Here is a 24,102-nt window from a genome sequence, read left to right on the forward strand (position 1 = left end):
AGACTCCTAGATGTTCATGAGATACTGCTCATGCAAATCAGTCTTCTAAGGTCTCTCACTCGCTCCCATGCTGCTCCATTAGCTGATGGATGACCGAAGGGGTGAAAGGTTAACTGGTGAACAATAGCTTGGGCAGGCTGGATGGGAATGCCAGCTGACAGCAAGCTATTAGTTAATGGACTCTGGGGCCCTCAGACCAATCTAATCAAGTGTCTGCTGGCTGGGGAAGGAATGATGACAGGAAAAGAAAATAAAAACAGGAGGCCAAGGAGAAAAAGAAATAAATAAGCTAAAGATTGGGGGAAGTTACGAAAGAAACAAGCACAGCACTTAACAGGAGATATGAAAAACTCAATGTTCCTTCACAGAGAAAACAAAATCCTTTTAATCCCCCGACCCGCCATGCAATGCAAAACAATGTCAAATTATTTTACTGCCTTTTCTTGCACAATCAGTCCATCTTCCTCCATTGCTCAACCTTAAGTAGAGCTACAAACACAATCTAAGGAGAGACAGCAACAGGACAAGAGAGGGAGGCTAGTGTTCGTATTTATGCTCCGGGTGATTAATAGGGGCTGGAACAAGTAGCTCATAGTCACAAGACTAGTAACTACACAGGGTTGCGTAAGACACGCAAGAATCCCAGCACATGTTCCTTGTTTCCAGTGGAAAGCAAGAGTCAGGCATTGCTGTGGATGGCTCAGGGGACTGGCAAAGGGAGTCTTTCGCTCTAGGCAGAGATCATTAATAACTGGAAGTTGCTCCTGTCTGATGCCTGCTTGGCACTTCCTACAGGAAAAGAGTTTGAGTTTCCCAAGTGACGATCAGAAAACCCAGCACCGCTATTAGCATGAAGTGGCCTCTGGGATGGCAAATTCAGCCCTGAGGCCGAGGATTCAGCAGCTCCTGGAGAAAACGCTTCCACCTCATCACTAGCAGTGGACATTCCAGGGGAGGGCTGAGGCACACTGGTAGGGAGCAGTGTGTGAACAAAGCTTGCATGGTCCCAGTTCTGAGACTAAACAAAGAACTTCACTCTCCAGGGATCTCAAACCAGCACCTTTCTTCAACATTACATTCACAGGCAGGTTGGGGATTTGTTCATGGATCTCAGAGCCTCTTCTGAACGTCGCAGTGCTCAAGGGGGTTTTATCTGTGGCAGGGGACGCGACCACCACCACAGCAATTCTGCAGAGCAGCCCCACTAGCTTGTTGTAACCAACTTACTCTTTGGGGGGATTCAGGTCTTCGGGTCTCGTCTCGAAGAACTGAAGAACCTCTTCACACTGAGAGATGTAGGGTGGCAGCTGGATCAGAGCCTGTGAATGAAACAAAGAAATTGAGAACACAAAGCTAGAGACTAGTCCCAGCGTCTGAAAGGATTTGGGAGGAGCGACCTTCAGTGTGTGAACAGCCGGGCAAATACAGGAAAGGCTGCTAGAAGAAACAGGCACCATGATCCACAGAACTGTGGTGAGCGCTATATTGAATGTCACAATGCACCAGAATGGAGTAAGTCACTTACAGCCTCCGGTTTCAGCTGCTGCATCTCTGGGTAAGATGACAGGGTGCAAAGGGGAATAAGCAGATGTTGACCTGCAATCCAGGCTACCTTTGCCATTATTACCGTTCGCCCCCACCAGCTAGGGTATCCTTAGAGTCCCTGTAACAATTGCCTACCCATCAAAATAGCCATCCTTCAAGCTAAGGCCTGGCTGAGACTCCCCAAAGCTCATCACTGTCCTGTGTGCAGAGAGCCCCAGCCCCACTGAAAGGTACAAGTAGTTCATGTCTTTCAAGGCAACAGGGCCTGGCTTTGATGCTTCTGGTTAGGTTCAGGGCCCTGGAATCATAGGGCCCATCAGCACTTCAGTGATCTGTAGAGTCCTCTGTTTCTCAGAAACCCTCTGCTGAGCAACAGCTACTCAAGAAGAGGTTGTCTCAGTGGCAGAAGGGGAGCCCACAAACACCTAGAGCAGGGGCTGGAGAGTTTTTGTTAGTGTTATCATCAGACGACAACTGTGGTGGCTGGAGTTAATGAGCAGCACTGCATCTTTCCCCCTCCCTCCCAGGAAGCCGGCTGCAGCAACACACATTTTAGAAGTAGGACTTGCCAAGTGTGAGAGAATGAGAGCGAGCAATAATGTCATGGTCTCTGCAGAAGGTGGAGGGGATGGTGCCTAGAATAGCACCATTTCCTTTGGACCACACACATCATTTCCCTTACTGTCTCAGCCCAGTTGAGGCTGGAGGGGAGGAAGACTTGGCTAGGGCTCTGTAATACATACGTAGGCAAAGGGGACACATGTAGCTGTACAGTGCTCATTGTTGGGAAGGTGGGGGGGGAACTGAAGAGTGACATGATATCACAGAAAGAAGGTTTGGAAGCAGGGCCCACCCTGATATATGACTGACAGACAATCCTCAGCTTCGTACCCACAATCCTCCCTCAGCCACACCCATCACACCAAGGGCCCTGAGACAGGGGTACGAACAAAACCATAAGAACCTCAGCTCGCCCCTGCACCAGGAACATAGCCCTGCGTGCAGCACCCCAGGCTGCTCCCAGAGGCAGACCTGAGTATTTATTGACCTGTCTGCTCTGCCCCCATAGCCTTTCCCGAAACAGGTCTGCCTAGGGTTGCCAACTGTCTAATTGCACAAACCCAAATACTCTTGCCCGCCCTCTGCCCAAGGCCACACCCCTGCCCCACCCCTTTCCCAAGGCCCCACCCCCATTCCCTCCAGCCCCACTCCCTCATCACTTGCTCTCCCCCACCCTCACTCACTTTCACCAGGCTGAGGCAGGGGTTTGGGGTGCAGGACAGGGTGCGGCTGAGGAGTTCGGAGTGTGGGAGAGGGCTTTGGCCTGAGCCTGGGGCAGCGGGTTGGGGTGTGGGAGGGGGTTTGGTGTGTGGGCTCCGGGAGGGAGTTTGGGTGTGGGAGGGGGCTGGGGCATGGGGTTGGGATGCAAGAGGGGATTCGCGGTGCAGGCTCCGGAGCCAGGCAGTGCTTACCTCAGGCGGCTCCCGGAAGCAGCAGCATGTCTGGCAGTGGCCCCTAGTCTCACGGGCAGCCAGGCAGCTATGCATGCTGCCCCTGCTTGCAAGCACCACTCCCGCAGCTCCCATTGGGCATAGTTCCCCGTTCCTGGCCAATAGGAGCTGCAGAGTCAGCATTCGGAGCAGGGGCAGCACGCAGAGACCCCCCTGGCCACGCCTCCTCCTAGCAGCCGCTGCCGGACATTCCAGCCACTTCAGAGAGCGGCATGGAGCCAGGGTAGATAGGGATCCTGCCTTAGCCCCACTGCACAACCGGACTTTTAGCAGCCTAAAATCTCCCAGATTGGCTTCAGTAGCCTATGAGAGCTTGAGCCCGATTCCGGGAGGCTTCTGGCCAAACTGGGAGGGTTGGCAACTCTAGGCCTGCCATTGCACAGACACTGATCACCACCACAGCCAGGACAGGAAGAGCCACCAAGCAGTGGGGGTGATACTGCCTGACAAGGAATTGAGACAGCATGCCAGCCAGCATAAGAAATGGGATATAGAAACAACTGTCCACTCCGGAGATTGTGGGTGCAGGCAACTGTTCAGGTTTTCTGCTGGCAACATTTCCACTGAGGTGCTGCTCACAGGACTCCATTCCCTGTGCTCTATGCAGAATCCCTCAGACCCTGGTAAAGTGACCAGCCCCAGTCCAGAGAAGGTTCCACCCTTACTGCATTGGAAATGATGGCAGTAAAACACAGCTTGTCCTAGGAGGATGGAAATCAAGGGCCATCTGCCTTATGATTAGTGCACAGCCCTGCCATGTAGGAGACTGAGAGGATTCATTGCCCTCCACCAGGCTGGGAGAGGCTGGGAGCACTATCGAGGCGATACGTTCAGCCACACAACTCATTCTTAAGGGCAATTTGAAGAACAGGCTCCAAAGAGAAACCCATCCAATTTTGTCTGGCTTGGAGCATGGTGGTTGGAGTGAGGAGACCGGCAGGGAAAGGTTATTCAGAGAAGACAGATAGGAAATGACCTATTCAGATGGATGAGCCATTTTACAGGGGTTGATGCATGACTGCAGTCTGAAGGGCATTTTCTAGAGCTCTGTCCAGTTTCATTTTAAGACTCCCAAGCGACCGGGCTTGGGAGAGGATCCCCCAGTCACAACTCTTTTACCAGATATTCAGCCAACATTTTCTCTCTCAAACTTACTAATATTACCACCAACACAGAGGAAAGGGTTATTTAGTGTAGGACACGGGGGAAACGGGATGAGAATACACTGTATTTAGCTCTTTTAAATCTGACTTTAGGAATCATTCTCACCAGCACCCTGATCATTTTTGCTACTCTTCTTTGACCTCCCTCCAATCTGTCAAGCTCTTTCTGCTAGCAAGAGAGTAATTCTGGGTGCAGCTGGACCGTGGCTTTATAAAGAGGGACTATTCTCTTCCTGCTTGGTGGGGCGATGCCTTTGCATATTTTCAGTCCAGGATTTCACCGGCCTTCTTTGCAGCCAAGAGAGGAGGATTTGCAGAGCTTTCTCAGGGAACGGCGCCACCTCACGTCTCTCCCAGGAGAGACAAAACAAAGGACAAGATATTATCTAGTATTTTGTGGGGGATCTGGTTAAGCTGTGTTCCCGTAATGCTCAGTACTCACTAAACACCACCCTAACCACAGCAAACTCAGGGATTTTTTTTTTTTGCTGAGAGTGTATATTATACTCCCACTGTGGTGGTGAATGTGAAGTCAGCCCAAAATAACAGAAATGCCAGGGACAGCAGGGACTTTGGTTGAGACGCCCATGGTAATAGCATGGGCCGACTCTGCCATGCACACTTCTATGATGGCTTAGCCCCTCACCCCTCTAGCAGCTTCACAGTTAAGTAGCAGGAACTGGAAGGCCAGGCTTAGTGCACACTTTATTACCTGGCAATGCATTAACTGGAGGAGGAGAAAGCTGTTGTCTAAGTGGGTCATATAACATCAGCCATTATGTCCCATTTATTAAGTCAAATGGATTAATTATATTTTATGCCATTAACTGCATCGTTCCAAACAGACAGCTGCAGCCTCTTATCACTTAGGGACTTTTTTCCTCCCTAAAATTAAATTTATGGGCAAGCGTGTGTCTATGTAGCTGGCACACTTTAGTGTCCCTGAAAACAGGGGACTGATCACACCAGCAAGAGCCAGCCAGTTGCCGTGTAAGCTTCCCCCGACCTCCCCAGCTTTGGCAATATGCCTCAAGGCTACCTGTGCTTCACCTCTGCTGTTCCAATCCTGCCTGTTACCCTGCAGTAACGCAGCTAATGCACCTCAGCAGTTCTGAGCTGCAGCACGTTAGCCCAGTGCTATGCCTCCAGACATGTTTGCTGATGCGTCTTGGTCTTGACCTTCAGCACCCCTTGCAATTCCAGTCCCAGGGTCCCTCCCTCAGAGCTCTGGTCAATGCACCTGAGTCCTGACCTGTATCATCCCCTGCAATTCTATTCTATTCTGGCTCTTATGCTGCGCTCAACCCCATAGTATTGGAGCGCGGAGCAGGAGGGCATTAAACAAAGCTACTAACACCTGTGTTGGGTTTGTTCTCTCATCTTCTCGCCGGGGAGAGGTGTATGCAGTTGAGTGTTTTGTTCTGGAACTTTTATTTAACACACACACACACACACACACACGATTATGTTTAGAGAAGGCATGTTCAAAGAAATACATCTTGCACTTAGAGCGGAAGGTCCTTAGTTCCTCTGGGGGTTTGTTCCACGGTCTTCAGCTGATGCCTGAAAAAGCTTCACCTCATGCACAGATGAGTTTTAACATTATTGTATAAAGTTCCATGGTGCCCTAAGAGTAAGATGCTCCGGTGCTGGGCACCCCACGCAGCTCTGCCCACATATCTCAGTCCACTGCACAGAACCCTCTGTTATCCCCGAAGCTAGAGACAGTACCAGTTCTGTGATGGAGACCCATCTTCTAAGGATAAGGACTGGACTCTGCTCAATAGTAATAACATTTGAAACCAACAGGATAGGCTAGCTAGTGAATTTAACCATTAGCCACCAGAGCCCCTACCAGGCCATTTGCTTCTCGTTTGTAGCCTGAGAAGGAAGCAAGTTAAGGAAGTATGGGCTGGAAGAATGCACTATAAGGTGGGTAGAAAGCTGGCTAGATTGTCGGGCTCAACGGGTAGTTATCAATGGCTCCATGTCTAGTTGGCAGCCGGTATCAAGTGGAGTGCCCCAAGGGTCGGTCCTGGGGCCGGTTTTGTTCAATATCTTCATAAATGATCTGGAGGATGGTGTGGATTGCACTCTCAGCAAATTTGCGGATGATACTAAACTGGGAGGAGTGGTAGATACGCTGGAGGGGAGGGATAGGATACAGAAGGACCTAGACAAATTGGAGGATTGGGCCAAAAGAAATCTGATGAGGTTCAATAAGGATAAGTGCAGGGTCCTGCACTTAGGACGGAAGAACCCAATGCACAGCTACAGACTAGGGACCGAATGGCTAGGCAGCAGTACTGCGGAAAAGGATCTAGGGGTGACAGTGGACGAGAAGCTGGATATGAGTCAGCAGTGTGCCCTTGTTGCCAAGAAGGCCAATGGCATTTTGGGATGTATAAGTAGGGGCATAGCGAGCAGATCGAGGGACGTGATCGTTCCCCTCTATTCGACATTGGTGAGGCCTCATCTGGAGTACTGTGTCCAGTTTTGGGCCCCACACTTCAAGAAGGATGTGGATAAATTGGAGAGAGTCCAGCGAAGGGCAACAAAATGATTAGGGGTCTGGAACACATGAGTTATGAGGAGAGGCTGAGGGAGCTGGGATTGTTTAGCCTGCAGAAGAGAAGAATGAGGGGGGATTTGATAGCTGCTTTCAACTACCTGAAAGGGGGTTCCAAAGAGGATGGCTCTAGACTGTTCTCAATGGTAGCAGATGACAGAACGAGGAGTAATGGTCTCAAGTTGCAGTGGGGGAGGTTTAGATTGGATATTAGGAAAAACTTTTTCACTAAGAGGGTGGTGAAACACTGGAATGCGTTACCTAGGGAGGTGGTAGAATCTCCTTCCTTAGAGGTTTTTAAGGTCAGGCTTGACAAAGCCCTGGCTGGGATGATTTAACTGGGATTTGGTCCTGCTTCGAGCAGGGGGTTGGACTAGATGACCTTCTGGGGTCCCTTCCAACCCTTATATTCTATGATTCTATGATTCTATGATTCTAAGGGATTTAAAAAAAAAATTAATAAAATTAAGGAGAGCTAGAGTGGAGAGTGCATGGTCACTAGGTCACTACCACGCTGCAATCTCTAGGCCTCCAAAACCACAGCACTGACCCCTCTGTCTGAGATGGTACCCATGGGATGTTTTTACACCTGCATGGAATGGATGCGCGGCACCAGACCCAAGGCCACCAGCTAATTTCATGGCAGGAGGTGGTATGTTAGCACAAGCTACTGCTGGTGGAAGTGCACAATTAAGTGCAACACCATGTGCTGCCCCCTCCCAGAAATGGAACCGCTATCACCAACAGAGAAGGACCAGCTCAAATCATGCCTATATCACAGGCTAGAAGTCTTCAGTTTAAGATAGAAAACTCCCTTTACCTTGCAGTATTCATCAATAGGGATCAGACGCTTGACGGCAACATCCCGGATGTGGCTTCTGCGGAAGAGGATCTTCCCTGCAGTGAGAAAGAGGAACAAGAGCAGTGCAAGTTATCAAGGCTGTTCCATCAGACATCATTTCCCTCAAATCAACTGATCAGAATCTATCCTCAATGTAAGCAAAGACTGGAATTGCCAAGAACCCCCTTGCCCACACAGAAGAACCTCTCCTCAACCCACCAAGCATACTTTTGGAGAGATGCACATTTGAAATTACTAAGGGCATGTCTACACTGTGGAAACAACATGGGCATAAATAGATCACCACAGCTATGCCGACATAAGCCCAGAGCATAGATGCAGCCTGCATGACCTACTTGAGCGACGGTAATGAGGGCGACGGAAGCATTCTTGCATTGATATAGATGCATCTACACTGTGGGATAGGTCGGCACAGCTATGGTGCTTAGGGGTGCGTTTTTCCATACTCCTGCCCAACATAAGAAAAATCCGATCAAATGCCCCAACCAGATGTGTCCTTATGTCTCTTCACTTATCCAGGGTGTTGCTGTGCGTGTCCAGGAGGTGGTAGAATGGCTTGCAGCACTTCAGAGCACACGAGAAGTGCTACCCCTCCCGGCATCTAACCATTGCTAAATCAAAAGGTACAAACAGCCACTGTGGTTTTGGAGATTAACATGCTGAGTTCTGTCTCCCAAGTCTCATCTTTACAGTTCAGCTGCCAAACAAGATCAGCATACATGTGGTCATGGGTTTTTGTCTGTTTCTGCACTCCCAGAGGGTGGTCCTCTCCCAACAGACTGCAATGGATGTAGTAGCCTCAAAACATGACCCTGTGCAGGGGTCTTCCAGCTGTTCTCCCCCTACCCCTAATCGCTCTGTTTCACCCTTTTTGTAATCTATAGCAAAGAAGTTGACGACAAAAGACCGAGGGCTCAATTCCCAATTCCTGAAAATCCTGGGGAAAGTCAGCTATATTTTGAATCAAGGCACCAGAATCAACAATTTGCTATTATGCAATTTGCAAATACTGGCCTGTGATCTTAAGGGGCACATGGAGCTTTGCAAGCACATAAGAGACCAGGAACTGGAATGGGGAGGAGGAGATGGGGGTGAGCAGGAGAGTAGGAAGAAGCAAGGACAGATATTAGTTTGCTTGAGTTGTCAATAACCAGTTCCTGCCAATAACCTGGCCTCAGACCCCAAAAGAGGGTGTGTGCTTGCAAAAAGAAGGGGAGTGAAGGGAGTTAGAGTGGATTTTAATTTGTGGGAAGTAGGGAAAAGCAATCTGTGGCCTACAATGAACAGTTACATTGGCATCGCTATGTCAGGCAGGGGTGTGGAAAAAAAAACACAGAATTATGTCAGCAAAAACCCCAGTGTAGATGCAGCTAGGCTGATGGAAGACCACTTCTGTTGAAGTAGCTAACATTGTTCGGGGAGGTGGTATTCCTACACCGACAGAAAACCTCCTCCTGTCAGCATACGCTGCTTCTACACTAGGGGCTACAGCTATGGTGGTATAGGCTCTGTAATGTAGATGTAACTTGACTGTTGAACAAAGGGTACGTCTACAGCACGGAGACTATATTGGTATAGCTAGGTTGCCGTAACTGTGGCAGCATAAACCTGTAGTGTAGATACAGCCTACACTGACAGAAGGGGGTTTTCCCAAGGGTGTACAAACACCACTTCCCTGAGCAACACTAGCTAGATCGACAGAAGCATTCTCCCATTGACCTAGCTGCACTGACACGGAGGGTTAGGTCGGCAACCCTATGGCACTTAGCAGCATGGATTTTTCACACCTCTGAGAACTGTAACTATGTCGACCTTCATCTTAAGTGTAGATCAGGCCACGGTTAACCCCTTTGTAAAGGCAAGAATGGATATTCCCCAAGCATTTGTTCCCAGATTCTAACGTTTGCATTTTACCCTAGATCTTAACTGGAGGTCAGAATGTGTAGTGTAGACAAAGCCTTGGACAGAGGGTCTCTCTCTTTGTAGCTCCTGAATGGAGAAGGTCCCCAGAGCGAGACTTGTGGGATTGCAGATCAGATTCAGACCCTATCGGGCTTTCCTTCCTGTCTGGGGTTTATTTTTATTCTCCTTTAAAGGAATCCTTCAGCTACTCCATTTCCTCCCCTCTCACTTGTGGCTCAGGCAGTTTTTCTTTGAAGTCTAATTAGTCCTAAAAGCTTCAATCTGTCTTTGCTGAGCACAACTTCTCCAGTGTTTAAAGAGACACAGGCCACTAGCAGAGAGATCATGAAAGAGATATGCGTTTACTTAGGAGGGAGAAACCTGCCCCCCACATTGAGCTAGAACAGACGCAAATCCCAATTCGAAGTGTCACAACTCAAGACTGCACTATCAAACTCCTTTAAACCCCAGCTGTTAGCTTTCATATTGTAATTGAAACCACTGCAGCTATTGCCCAATAGCTGGGACCAATAACACATGTCTCAGAACTTCCAGCCTTCCAGGAGCTTTCGGGATTTGAATTGAAGTTTTCAGGTTTGATGGTGAGATAATCATCAAGCAAAAGCCAACACTACCCCCTCAGTTAGGGGGAGTTTTAGTGCTTGAGAAAAAGTAAAGGACTTGCACTGTTGGTGGGTGCAGTGCAAGCTATCTCCCTCCAACAGCTCTGCAGATGCACCTCAGTCCTGGTCTCCCTCCCTCACCCCCCAAGCAATGAATCAGCGGTAGGATTTTTTTTTTAAAGAATTGTACCTCAGCATCCAGCTGGGACTGAAGTTAGACCAGCATCATGATCACCTGTGATATGAGCTGCCATTTGAATCTACTCTCAAGCCCCAGAAGGAAATTTAGCCCCAACACTAGAATACCTACCTCCACTCATCTCTCCATCACCTACACACACACCTTGGAATTACCCATTCTTTTCGTTCCCCCAGCCCCAACGCCACCACCATACCAGCGGAGATCGACTGGATGGTTACCAATGCTACTCTTTCACTGATCAGAATGATCATGGTTGAGCAACCTGAAATACTCTCTCCTCCAAGGGGCTACCATCACATGCTCCATGGGAGTAATAGCACAACCCCATCATGCATGCACATTTTCACATGAGCATTTGTGGCTCAGATATTATTCCCGAACAAGACTAGAAAACCAAACCAAACAGTGCTATAAAGGCTTGCATAGCTCTTAGCTGCACCAGGTTGGCTCCAATCTACACTATTCCCTCACAAGGGCCAGGACATTGCTCAAATGCTTCCTTCTCCAGTCTGGTCTTTAGTTCTTGCAGATCAGTAGCTTGGAAAGTATTTATTGCTAAGATACCAGGGAGGGGAGGGGCAGGAATTACCAGCCTCTAGTTAATCTCCTTGCCGTGGGTGGCTACTATTTTTTTTCCCCAGCAGGCAAGTAAATTATCAATAGTTTTTCATTCACATCAGCCATCAAGGTAAAAAAATGGGTAAGTAGATTTTCTGCCTGTATTCTTATTCTAATGATGATTTCACAAAGATTAATGGGTCAAAAAGGTTTTGTTGACCATCATTAGAAATTGGAATTTCATTTGTAACTTGTCAGTGTGCCAAGATGTAGTTGCTGATGGGCACATTATAAATGTCTAAAACAAACCAACCTATGAGAGGAACATTTAAATGTTAAAACAAACAAATAAATGGTGATCTAAAAATTATTTCAGTGGCTGAATACACAAACCTTCAACAAATTCCCTTCCCTTCTCACATTGCATTTCTCCCAGTTCTGATGCTTCCTAAACAGAAAATTTATTTTTTAATAAAAAGTTGATTTACATCAAAATGCCTAAATTAGGAAAAAGCAGAATCTCTCCATGCTGCCAAGAACAGCTATAAAACCCTGACGTAGACCTGAATGGTCATCTACTGGAGGACACACTGTGCGGAGAACACCATTTTGTTCTAAAATGGCATCCTCCATGTGACAAAAGTGCTGTTCCATCATAATCTGGCCCCACTACACCACTGGCCTGTAGAGAAATGGTGGACTTATGGCTGAATCAGTGGGATGCGAGCTTGAAGACCTGGGTTCAGGATTTTGCACTGGGCCCTTGGACACACATCACTTATCTACATCTGTAAAATGGGGATAACAATGCTGCCCTGTGAGACTTAAGTGGTTTGAGATCCTCAGATGCTAGAGAAATCCATAGTATGAATAAAGCAATCACAATACTTCACATCAGGTTCCATCCCATCCCTACTTTGAAGTTATTTGGCTGCCTCAGGGTTTTTAAGAGCCCTTAATATGGTACTTGGCTCACTTCCCTATCCTACAGATCTGCTGGGTGGTTTATTTCTTCTCCCCCTTGCACCAAATTCCTTCGTGCCCAAGGGAGCAGCAGGGCTGCAGTAGGCACAGGAGTGTGAGATTAGGGCACAGGGTTTACAGAAGCTAAAAGAAATGCAGCTGGAGAGAAACAGGGAGATGGGCCAAGGCAAAAGGGAAATTAACTTTGATGAATGCACTGGCTTGTTGGAATAGGGCCAGAAGAGCAATAAGTAGAATCAAAAGGGTAGACACAGACACAGGTACATTGCAGAAAAGGGCATGAATACAGGGTCAGCCATTGGAGGATGTATACTAGCTCCAATCAGTAAGGTAATAGCGGGTAGAGTAACAGGAAGTAACAAGTTTGCACTCTAGGACACCAGTGAAGGAGGGGAAAAGGGAAGGGATAATGTCTCCCCAGTACAAACAATTTCAAAATTGGCAACAAGGTGGCTCTGCAGCAGGATGTTGGAGAAGCATGAACGTTGGAGAGAAAGGAAGGAGCACCATCTCCAATGTGAAACACTACGAGGCCAGACAAGAGCAAGGACAACTCCTCCTAATCTCCCAAACTCAACAAAATTTAATTTGGTTATGGAAAAAAAATAGCTTTCTTGTTTATACGCACTTTTGGACATGACTCTCTTTAATTACCATTTAATCTCAATGTCTCTGTGTAGAGATGCCTCTAGAATCAGAGAAATGTAGGACTGGAAGAGACTTTAATAGGTCCTGTCCCCTGTACTGAGGCAGGACAAAGAATTATATAGACCATCCCTGTCAGATGTTTAACATGTCTAATCTCCATCGGCACAAATTCCATAACTTCCCCAAGCAATTTGTTCCAGTGTTTAATTACCCTTACAGTTAGGAAGTTCTTCCTAATGTCTAACCTAAATCTCCTTTGCTGCAATTTAAGCCCATTACTTCTTGCTCTATCCTCAGTGGTTAAGGAGAAGAATTTATCACCCTCCTCTTATAACAACATTTTATGCACTTGAAGACTTATGTCCCTCCTTTAGTCTTCTCTTCTCCAGACTAAACAAACCAAATTTTTTCAAACATCAACCCCAAAACAATATAATAAATACTTAGCTCCTCTACAGACCTTTCCAGACATCTCCAAGCAGGAAGTATAAGTAACCATGGGGGGTTTGCAATAGCAATTCATAGCACACCTCTCCCCACGCCCACCACCATGATAGGAAAAGAGCAGACAGAAAAATGGGGAAATCAACATCTGCACACCATTTAGGATGGACTCCAAAGGTGTTTGAAGGGCAGCCTATGCAAATCTTCATCCCGCTGTTCTCTCCCCTCCTCTTCCCCCCTCCCTCCCCCACCAGCCTTTTCAAATCAAGGCTAAGTATTGTAACTTTAATGCATTATACAGCACCCAGCTGCCAAAAGCTGCCATTCCATCTCCTACTGCTGCCAAGTTATCCAGACTACTCAGAGATAAAAGGGTTTCTGCCAAAACAAGTGAGGCTTTTAGCTACCTGAAGAAAAGGAACAGAACAGAGTTCTGATGATTTTCTGTACTGAGTCAAGCGTTTTTTGGGGGTTTGTTTTTTTTAAAGTGTTAGAGTCAACACACACACACACACACACAGAAGTAAAGCAGCTTCTTTGGTTTGCATTACTCCTAGTGGGTACCATGCACTTACACCCCATGGAGCTAAGGATGGTCGGTCAAAACGGTTGGGCAAACAGCAAGTTCTTAAATGGAGGCCTGAGGATGGGGTGGCTCTGCTATGCACAAATCCCACCACAACGTCCACCATTTGGCCTCAACCGTAGAGCTTCTAAAAACTTGTCTACACTGGCACTTTACAGCGCTGCAACTTTCTCGCTCAGGGGGGAGAAAAAACACCCCCCTGGGCGCGGCAAGTTTCAGCGCTGTAACGTACCAGTATAGACAGTGCACCAGCACTGGGAGCAGCACTCCCAGTGCTGGGAGCTACACCCCTCGTGGAGGTGGGTTTTTAGAGCGCTGGGAGAGCTCTCTCCCAGGGCTCTGCCGCAACTACACAAGCCACGTTAAAGCGCTGCCGCGGCAGTGTTTTAACATTGCCGGTGAAGACGTGCCCTAAGCCAGCAAGAAGTAGCCTGTCTCTTCAGCTCAGCAGAGTCAGGGCAGACAGTGGTCGATCTCAGAGACGAGACGTGGGGAGGGAATGTCTTTTATTGGACCAACTTCTGTTGGTGAGAGAGAAGCTTTTGAGCCTACACAGAGCTCTTCCGCAGGTCTCCGCATTGGACTGGAATTACAGCTCTGGCCCTCACGCAGCTACTTCATGCTCTCCCCCGCTCCCTCTCTGGGGCTATTTGATACAATCTAAATAGCTCTGAAGCTTCCTTCCATTTCCTTTCCTTAACTGCAATGAGCCACTGAAAATAAAAGGAGAGAGACTTTATGGCTGTTTCCCCACAGGGATGAGGGAAGACTGTAAAAATCACAGGAGAGCACCTCTGTAAATCCTACCTCAAAGCCAGCCGTAGTCTTGAGACCTTCTCAGCCACTGGAAACACTTTCAATTGGACACTGCTTACAAAGTCCTTTCAACAGGAGACGCTCCTTCAACTCCAAGAGAACTCTCCTACACCCCAATTGCTTCACTCAGCTGAATGGCTCCCTCCCTCCCATCTCATCCAGAACCAGACATCCCAAACCTCACACCTGTACCATCCACCTCAATCCCCAGTGGTCATGCACACACTAAGGCCAGGGCCTTCAGATACCAATCAGGAATTCTGGGTCCTGGGCTGCACTGAGAATCAGGGTTGACAAATCACCATCGTGGGGGCTTTGGTTTATCTGCTGGCCACCACATCGCTGCAAATCCCCATGAACACACATACACATGTGGCCTCTTCAGCAAATAGGTGGCACTGGAGAGCAGCGCAGAGGCTCCTCCCTCCCCTGCATGCTGACCATCCTCTCTCTCAGATCATTAATCATGGGCCTGCTTTACATCCACAGGTGGGGCTGGCAGGCCGGAGCATTGGCAAAATCCTGAGAGAGGGCATTGAGGATGGGAAGGAAAGAGGCGGGAGAGATGACATAGGTAGAGCTGGATGCATCTAAATGGGTTAGCTGGGGTCACCGCAGGTCATGATCAAGATACATTGGCAGAGCTGTATTTACACAGAAGGCTCAAAATCTGCCTTTAGAGGACATGTTCAGAACACTACAGTCATCCCCTCTTCCCTGCCTCCCCAGCTACAACATTCTGGGAAAACCCATCGCCACTTCCTCAGTGCTGAAGGCGGGGCAGCAGACAAGCAGCTCTTCTGGTAGTAATTATGCAGCAGTTTTCAAATGCCGTTAACTGATCGAGTTGCTGAGTCATTATTTAACATTAGCTGCTTGGCCTAATGCCCAGGCACAGAGACACACATGCACAAGCCTGCAGGACAAAGAGATTGCACGAGAACAAAAGAAGGCATATCCAGGCGGGGAGAAAGCAGCCTTCCTGCACTTGCAACTGACTGCTCAGCAATGGGGCACTCCCAGCACACAAAGGTCTGACGAGGCAAGAGGCAGACACAAAAATGGGGCACATCTTTCACCACCACTGTAGGGCTTGAGCCCTGTCTATACTACAGCTCCAACAGCTGCGACCACAAGGGGAGCTGGCAGAGTGGGCACCACCAGTGAGCACAGTGACCAGCAGAAATAGAGCCAGAGAAGCTTCATCCCTGGCAGTTGAGGACCCAGGGAGACCAGAGACAAGCTTTGCCTTTAAAAACTCTATTGGAGCCCTTCTCCCTGCTTGACAACCCAATGGCTAGGGGCCTTGCTGTGGCAAACCATTGAAGGAAATGCCCTATATAGCCCATCAAAGCCCCCTCACTCTTATTTGAGGTATTTTCAACTTTATGCATCCGATGAAGTGAGCTGTAGCTCACAAAAGCTTATGCTCAAATAAATTGGTTAGTCTTTAAGGTGCCACAAGTACTCCTTTTCTTTTTGCCAATACAGACTAACACGGCTGCTACTCTCAACTCTTATTTGATTGACTGATTTATAGCACAGGTCGTGCTGTAGCAGGTCTAGAGTGGGGGGACTGTAAAGTGACCCAGTGCAGCCCCGCTATGGCAAACATGCTACCTCTTCAAGTCTCACCTACCCCACTCAGGCATTGGGAAATATCAGGGGAGATGGTGGGAGAAGGGCTGACAGACAATTACCCTCAGCTGTGCAGGAGACACCCTGAGGGCAGGAGGGCAGCCCACAAGAGAGAAATTAGCCTCTAGAAAAGGCCAGGTGAGCGAAGGGGACAGTGTACTCTGTTCCATCCCACTGGAATTCTCAAGCCAATGTCAGAGCCATACTGGGGAAGAGGGAGTGGAGGGAAAAGAAAATTGCAGAGGCATTTCAGTCAGCAACATGGTTGTGGCGCCCATTGAGCTGAAGATTGTTACTCGATCCTGAGGGAGCAGGAGGGGCAGAGAACCATAAATGTATCACAAAGCTTATCAGAGCCATTAAAGAAGCCAGATATTTTGAGAGTGGAAAAACGTCTGACTTTCGTTTTACCCTGAAGGACTCCCTCTGACTCGGAAAGAATTCGCTTCTCCACACCTTTCAAATCACATCCAGATTTCCTCTGCCACGGGCTCCAATTCACTTTAAAAACCACTCACAGTCGGTCCGCAGAACGAGAAGCCAGTTCCTAGTTCCACTGCTGGAATGGGCAGGCACATGGGGGAAGATAACACTTCCCACAACCTCCATAGGAGCCTTGGACTTAGCAGCAGGCTGGCAAACTTCTGAAGAGAGTGGATGCCCTGGCCCTGCAGTAAAAGGAAGGGACAACTTTGCGTGGGGGCTGCCTGCATTTATAGCTGTTCCTGGGCAGGCCATAAACATGGAGGTTTATAGGGATGTGTACTGTGACCTGATACATAGGAGCATTCTAAAGGATCTCAAGGAAGCTCAGAATAGGGCCAGCTACAATTCCTAGCTACAGCGTCATAGTGGAGGGAGTTCAATCCTAGGCCTAGTCCCACTCATGTGCTTCACCCTTGTAAAAGATGGAGAAAGCAGCAGCTATTCTGAGACACAAAGGGAAAGACTCCCCTGTGCCATATTCCACAGCCAGAAGGATGGTATTGGAGGCGCAAGGCCTCCAGAAGGGGAGGGTAAGAGGAGGGGAGCTTTCCAGACTCCAGCTGACACGCTGACCATCTTTGGGACTGGGGGGAAAAGGATTTCTCCCCAAAACAGGCTGATATCAGGATGGCGAGACAATAAAATGCATTATTTAGGGTGGCTCAGTGGGGAATGTATTTCATTTCTATGCATTCCAGGAGACAAACCCCAGTATCTCTGCTTCCTGGGCAGTGAAGAGGGCTTCACTCTGGTGTATTGCCTCCACCACTGCAGATCCATGGAACAGCAATGATGGGACTTCCTTTCACGCATCTGGACTGCGAGGAAGGTGCCCAGCAGGAGACCGCTGCAGAGATGGAGGGTGAGAGCAAACACAGGATAGGAGGGAATAGCAGTCTTCTACCTAATGAAGTCAGCAGGATTCCTGGCAACCCACCAAACTCAGCAACTGGTGTTGAAAGCTCAGAAATGGAACTGCATGGAGAAGAGATCTACTCAAGACTTCACCAACAGTCCCACCCATGATCTCCTCTTCACTGAAGAGCTCACCATCTGCACTAAGGCAGCAAACTCTTATGTGATCATTTCCTCTTAGTTACTAGGCTGGGTCCGAGATGCCTGAAACAGCTGTGACCAGTGAACTGATCACAGGATTAGGATCCAGAAACTCTGTTCTATTGCCAGCTCCAGAGTACCCTGTGGGGTCTGGGGAAGTCACTTAACATTGTCTGGAAACAGGGAATGATCATATTCATCTATCTAACTTCCAGGTCCCTTGTGGAGAGCTGTTAGTATTTGCAGATAAAAAGTTCCCAAAGTGCAAGTATTGTTCTGATGCTGGATCAGAGAGGGATGGGGTGGAAGGTAGAAAGGAGACAACATTCTGCTTTCTAAAAATGTATCTTATTAAATCCTTTTCTTCCTTTGGCGTTTACTGCCGTCTCTTGCTTAAGCTTCCTAAAAAGCAATTTCACAACCAAAAGTAGCTGAGCCTCACACAACCCCTCCTTGCAGAGACTCATGCTTCCAGAAAAGCAGAACGGCTGGAATAGGCTCTGGGCCACTTGGGTTGTGCGGAGCTTGGAAGGCTCCACTTGCCTTATAAAAGCCGTTTCCTGAAAGATCTGGCACATCCTCTACACAACTAGCCCAACTGAGCTCATTTGTTTTCTTAGTTAATTCTTTCCTGGGGTCCCCATCTCATCATCCTTCAGCCAGCAAACGTGTAACCCTTAGCGTGTGAACTTCTCCAGGCATGGACTGGGCCTTCACGTGTATATTGCACAGCACAGAATTGATACTCAGCAAGCAGCAACTGTTCACTGGCGACTTTGTCTCCAAGCCAGAGACTGATACCTTTTCAGAGCTTTGCACAATCCTCCCATAACTTTTCATATGCATTAGTCAATGCTACGTCATTCCTCCTGCCGTAAGAGTCCATATTAACATTAACTGTGTCCTGTGAGCTAGGACTAGCCAGAGGTGTGTCATGGGGTCATGAGGGCAGCATCCCTCAAAACAACGATCACATGAAGGACCTGCCACTGACTCAAGGCCAGCACACAAGCAGTTAGGAGTCCACCTCCCAATTCTGCTGCATGGCAGCAAACGGAATTTTCAGCATAGTGCCTGAATGCTGCAGACTCAGTGGCCTTGGAGGACATATTCTTATCCTGTTAGTGGTATCACAGTAGCACCCAAGACATGCTTCAGGCAAGTGCAATCCAGATATAGCCAGAGAGAATCCCTCCTCCAGAGAGCCCACAGTCTACCCTTGTTCTTCCCATCTGTTTCTCTCAACAACTCAACTTTATTACTGTTCCACCTGTTTTAGAGTGGGGTGGGGGGTAGGGAGAAGAGAAGGCAGGAATTACATCCCTTGCAAGGTTATTCTCTGGGAAAAGCTAAAACCTACTTTAAGTCTGAAGACCCAAAGTCTCCTCTAGTGACTTCAAAAGAATGAGTCAAATCCCACAACGAAAATAAAGCTACGATAACCAAACAAAAGCAAAAGCAGAAGAACAACAAAATTCCTCTGGGTTGGACGCTGTAAAATAAGTATTAATAATGGGACCACTTCCCCCTCCAGGAAAACATTCTGATAGACACTGAAGGATGGGAATCTCCTCAGTTCCTGCGGGTGACACTGAGTTCGAGACAATTACAGGTTTGCTAAGAATGCTACAGGCAGCGGAACATATAGGATAGCAGGAGATATTTTTCAGGACTTCAGAGGCCACACATCTAACATTACCATAGGCAGCTTCCCAGAAAGCAGCATATTTCAATCAGACCATTGGAACCAAATCACCACTGGTAATGAAACTCAGATGCTAAAATGCTTCTCAAATGGGGGAGGGAAGAAAAGTAAGCTGTAGATGTCACCCGTTTCTCAGGCCTGAACCAAGTCAAAAACCCAGCAAGCCTAAGTTTCACCATATATTGGATGCATGAGATGCAGAGAAACAGACCCTGCTCTGCCTCGCACTCGACCCACTCTGATTATGCATCTTGATGGAAACAGCACAAAATCTCGAGGTTTACAATACATAAAACAACATGCTGCCATCTCAAGCTGGGAAAGAGGAGACCTGAACCAGAAGAAATACAGCACTATTCCTGTACCTGACAATTCTACCAGCTACTAAGAGACTTTTCTAAGCCAAATCAACACCTCTCTCAGGAGGCAGACTCTGCCAGTAAGCTACCTCACCAGGTACATAAGGCCACGTCACTAACTCCATAACCCAACTCAATAGACAGCTACTGTCTCCTTGCTACACATGCCAAAGGAAGCACTGCAGAAGCTACAGACTGCACACTGCTTAACAGCAGCTACCCTCAAGTGAGAGGATTAAGCAGCCCTGTGTGGTTAGACAGATGTGAGTGTGATGTACCTAATGAACATTGTGCAGGAGCCAACAGGGAGAATACCCCCCGTAAGATGTTCACGCCATAGCTACCCATTATTCTGTGCCAGCATGTGAAAGCAGGAAAGGTGAAATGCAACAATATTCATTATCCACCATCCCTATCACTCTACTTCTGTGATGGGCATGCAACAGCTGCAAGTGTCAAGGTAAGCCTCTGGGAGGAGTATGGACTGAGAGTGACTGCAACCTGCAGAGAAGGCTGGGGAGGACATGAACACAGGAGTAAGATATGCATTTCAAGGCAGAGACAATTTCACCCCAAGTCAGGAGATGGGGCCTCTCTCCAGAGTACAACCTGTTTTCTCCCTTGCTCCCACATTAGCACCTTTTGTCACCAGGCAACTCTGTCCTAGGTGGCTTGGGAAGGAGAGGGGTGAAGCACCTAAAAATATGCATATTCTAGACATTGCTAAAGCACTCATGACCATAATACATAGCTCAGCTGGCATTATAATACCTCCTCCCAAAACCAAACATCATCCTCATGACCCTCTTGGAACTATGTAGACCTTTGTCCAAACACCACCACCACTACTAAGCCAATTTGCAATAGAGATGGACCTCATATTGTTATCTTGACATCACGTGCTCCTGGACTCTGAAGGGGTTCAGAATCTGAATTGGTAAATTGCATCTCAGGTCTTCAGCTCTGGCATTTGCTTCCCCCACTTGCTCTTGACTTTGGAAACCTTCTGAGCACACTGCAAGGCCCTTCTGTCTTCCACAGCTTTGAGGACTGAAGAATTTACAGGGATAATTGGGGGTCCTGGGACAAGGATGAATTTTCTTGGTGGGCAACATAAGGCAGGCTGTTAGGCTGTATCTGAAGATGGATTCTTTTAGTCTATTGCATGGGGGCCCAAAGCAGTGGGCCGGACACCAGTTACTGCTATTCTATAAAGTTGAAATAAGTGCGCACACAGCCCACGGAGGGATGTCAGTGTGGCTCAAGGCCCAGGCTCTACCTCCTGACAGCTCCAACCCTTTCCCACAGTTGAAATCCCAATAGAGAGTAATTTAATAGAGAGGAACTTTTTCAGTTTGAATGAGCAGCAATGAAATCAACAAGTGAGGCTGCGAAACACAATGCGCTCAGGGCAGCCACTCTGGAGCTCAATCCCTGCCTTCCAAAAATAGCAACATTTTGATGGGAATGAGTAGGGATTCTTCACAAACGGAGAGCAGTCAAACTGTACTCCCTATTTTTCCAAGTCATGCCCTCTGCCAATTTGGCTTCCCCCACTGGCAGGAAAAAGTTGCACAGCAGTGCCTTTTCCTCCAGATTAATGTCAGACTTGCTCTGGTTTTGCTGATGCTACAATCAGGGAAGAAGCCAGAACCAGAAATGCCTCCCTGGGTAACCCAGACACCGTTTCTTAACGACAAATATGCCCTGGCTCATGAAGAGGAATAAAACAGAATCTTCATGCCGCTCAAAGGAAAGGAACCCCATGTCTACACTGCAATAGGAGGTACGATTGTGATTGCTTTAATCTAGCTAGCAGGGCTAAAAATAACAGTGAAGACATGGCAGCATGGACCACGGAATGGGTTATACATACCCAGGGTCTCCAGTGGGCTGGAACAGGCCACACTGAAGCCTGTGTCACTGCATCTTCCCTGGTATTTTTAGCCACGCTATCTAGATTAAAGCTAGCACAGGAACATTAGCCCATGCTGCAGTCACACCTGTGACTGCAGTTAAATACCTTAAACGTCTGCATTTCCGTAAGATATCATAACGGTTTCCACTAAATATACTTGCTGCATTCTCTGGAAGTGTTTAAAGTATCATCCATTTTCATTAGCTCCTGGGGAAAAAGTATCTGTGGTCAAATCTATTGGCTATGGGTGTGTGATTTGGGGCTCCTCTCAGGGGCTCCTCTCCCTGGCAATTTTAGGGCTACATTTTCAAAAGCAGCAGTAATGTGTCATACACAAAACAACCACATGCACCCATTAGGTCCAAAATGGGTAATTATACAGGTTACTTTGGACACATGAGCACCCATTTGCACAGTTGCTTGTTGAATTTGTGGGGCAGCTGCTGCACCATAGACATCCCAATTTGGAAAACTGCCCCTTAACATTGCAGGAGAAAGTTACAGCTGTCAGCCTGTTTCAGTATTGCATTTCTGTGGATTGCTTTTAAGGTCTCTCTGCACTTTAACTAGAGTTACACTCAACTGCAAACTGCAGAGAACAGTTCCTGGGGAGCCATAGCTAGACCTGGCTCTGTTGGGGGTGTCGATACTGTAACCCACCCAGGAGATATCTACAGAACTTGTGAAAGTAGGATTGCTTACCTAAAGCACGGCTGTCTTCTGGGGGCAGTGGCTATGTATTTGCTATTCAGGATGGGCAGCAACCAATGCCTAAATATTGCAGAGAGTCCAAGTTCGAAGGTGATTGTGGATGCAGCCCTGGGAACTGAGGAGTTTAATACTTACTTTGCATATTACTAAAAATATTCCCATGTTCATTTCAATGGAGAGGATGCAGACATCTGAAGTTTCAAATTCACATGTTGTTCATGACTCCAACCTTTAAGTCATACTTGTGTGTGCATTGGGAGCTGGTAACAAGACCTTTTCTTAATCTGGCCCCACTTGAGTGTATTATGTCAAAACCAGAGTTTGCCTTCAATGGAGTCCATCCTACTCACCTGGCAGAAAGGGGATGATCCTTTGTTTGGGGTCCTTCTGCCCTCCTTCCATTGGGAACTTGTCCAACATCTGCATCTAAAAAAAAAAGGGGGGGGGGGACACAAGATGGGATTTAAAAACAAAATGTTAAAGAATCACAGAACAACTACTCAGCAGGAGGAGAGACTGAAATGAAGCCAATTCTCTGAGTCCATACAGGTGAGTCTTGACTGTCTGCACATAACCGCATTAAATTCAGTTAGGTTCTGAGGGTAGGGCTGAAACCATGTCTCCACAGCAATAAGAGAAAAGTGGTTCTACATTCCAAGGGGCTCCAGCAACACCAGGGCTCAGATGGGCCCTCTCACAATTTTCTAGTTTTCCTTTATGTTGCAGGTCCAACTGACGTTTCACCATGTGTGCGCTTATTCAGAGTTTGCATTTCACTGAGTGTGAACTGGGAAGTCAACCTGCTATTTTTTTTTTCTTTAAACAACCAGCCTCCATCCTGAAGGATCTCAGAGTAACTTACAAACTGGGCTTAAAACTACTAACAACTACCACCCTCATGACTACTGACTACTTTGAAAACCCTCTAGTAGATTTATCTAAAAAAGGACCCGGTCCATTCTTGCAGTTCGTACAATTTGCAAGTACTGGCTGGGACAGCAAGGCGGGAAAGACCAGAAGGGTTAAGATTCCCCTCCTTATTGTAAGGCTCTTGTATCATGACCTCTCTACTCCATTAGGAATGTGTCTGCAACCGAGGAGGACGTTCCAGGGATGTCAATGGGAGTGGAGGGTACTCAGTTTCTCGTGGCTGCTCCAGTCATCTTGCAGGAAGGTGTTCCAAGTGCATCACAGCCTCCATGACTGTCATAACCTGAGGCAGCTAAGGAGTAAGAACAGGACTCTCTTCTGTCTTTTATTTAGGTCATTTTGTCCAATTAGACAATTTGAGCTGGGCCCTTCTTCAGCACACCAAAGGGAGACCAAAGGGAGAGTGCGCACAAAGGGCTTCACTGGCATTTTTTTTTAGGTGCGGATCTCTGAGACCTCTGGATGGGGAAGCACTTTAGTTCTCAACACTGCAAAAATCAGCAGCTTTGTGTGTGCATGCGCACACATGTGCATACATATGTGCAATGGAGGACAGAAAATAGGGACAGATCTAATTCCCTTGACTGTTCTATTAATGTAAGGGATTTTGGCTATAAATGCAGCTGGCAGCTACCATTCCACTCTACAATAAAGAAATCCTACAACCAACTTCCACTGTACTGCAGCTAAAGAACACATATGCACTATTAAGCAAGTCAGCATGGCCCGAGGGAATGAGCACAGGCTTGGAAGTCAGAAGGCCCAGAGTTGTAATCCTGGCTCTTATGCAGAGTCATTATGGCCTTTGGCATGTCACTTACCTTCCCTGTGGTTCCATTTCCCCCATGCACATAAATGGGGGATAATTAAACTCTCCTCTACCACC

At 47.6% G+C, this 24,102-nt stretch overlaps 1 protein-coding gene across 2 annotated transcripts in view; it reads right to left on the reverse strand.

The window, feature by feature from the left end:
• SH3PXD2B (SH3 and PX domains 2B) overlaps positions 1–24,102 on the reverse strand; it is a 121,734-nt gene that overhangs the window by 37,854 nt on the left and 59,778 nt on the right. For both annotated transcript variants that reach the window (XM_048861800.2, XM_048861799.2), the window contains exons 3-5: positions 22,637–22,712; positions 7,609–7,685; positions 1,228–1,319 (exon numbers count right to left, since the gene is read on the reverse strand). In XM_048861800.2, coding sequence (XP_048717757.2) covers positions 1,228–1,319; positions 7,609–7,685; positions 22,637–22,712 — 245 coding nt within the window. The remainder of the gene's footprint in view (positions 1–1,227; positions 1,320–7,608; positions 7,686–22,636; positions 22,713–24,102) is intronic.

Source organism: Caretta caretta, chromosome 8 (genome assembly GCF_965140235.1).
Source record: "Caretta caretta isolate rCarCar2 chromosome 8, rCarCar1.hap1, whole genome shotgun sequence".
Lineage (NCBI taxonomy): Eukaryota > Metazoa > Chordata > Testudines > Cheloniidae > Caretta > Caretta caretta.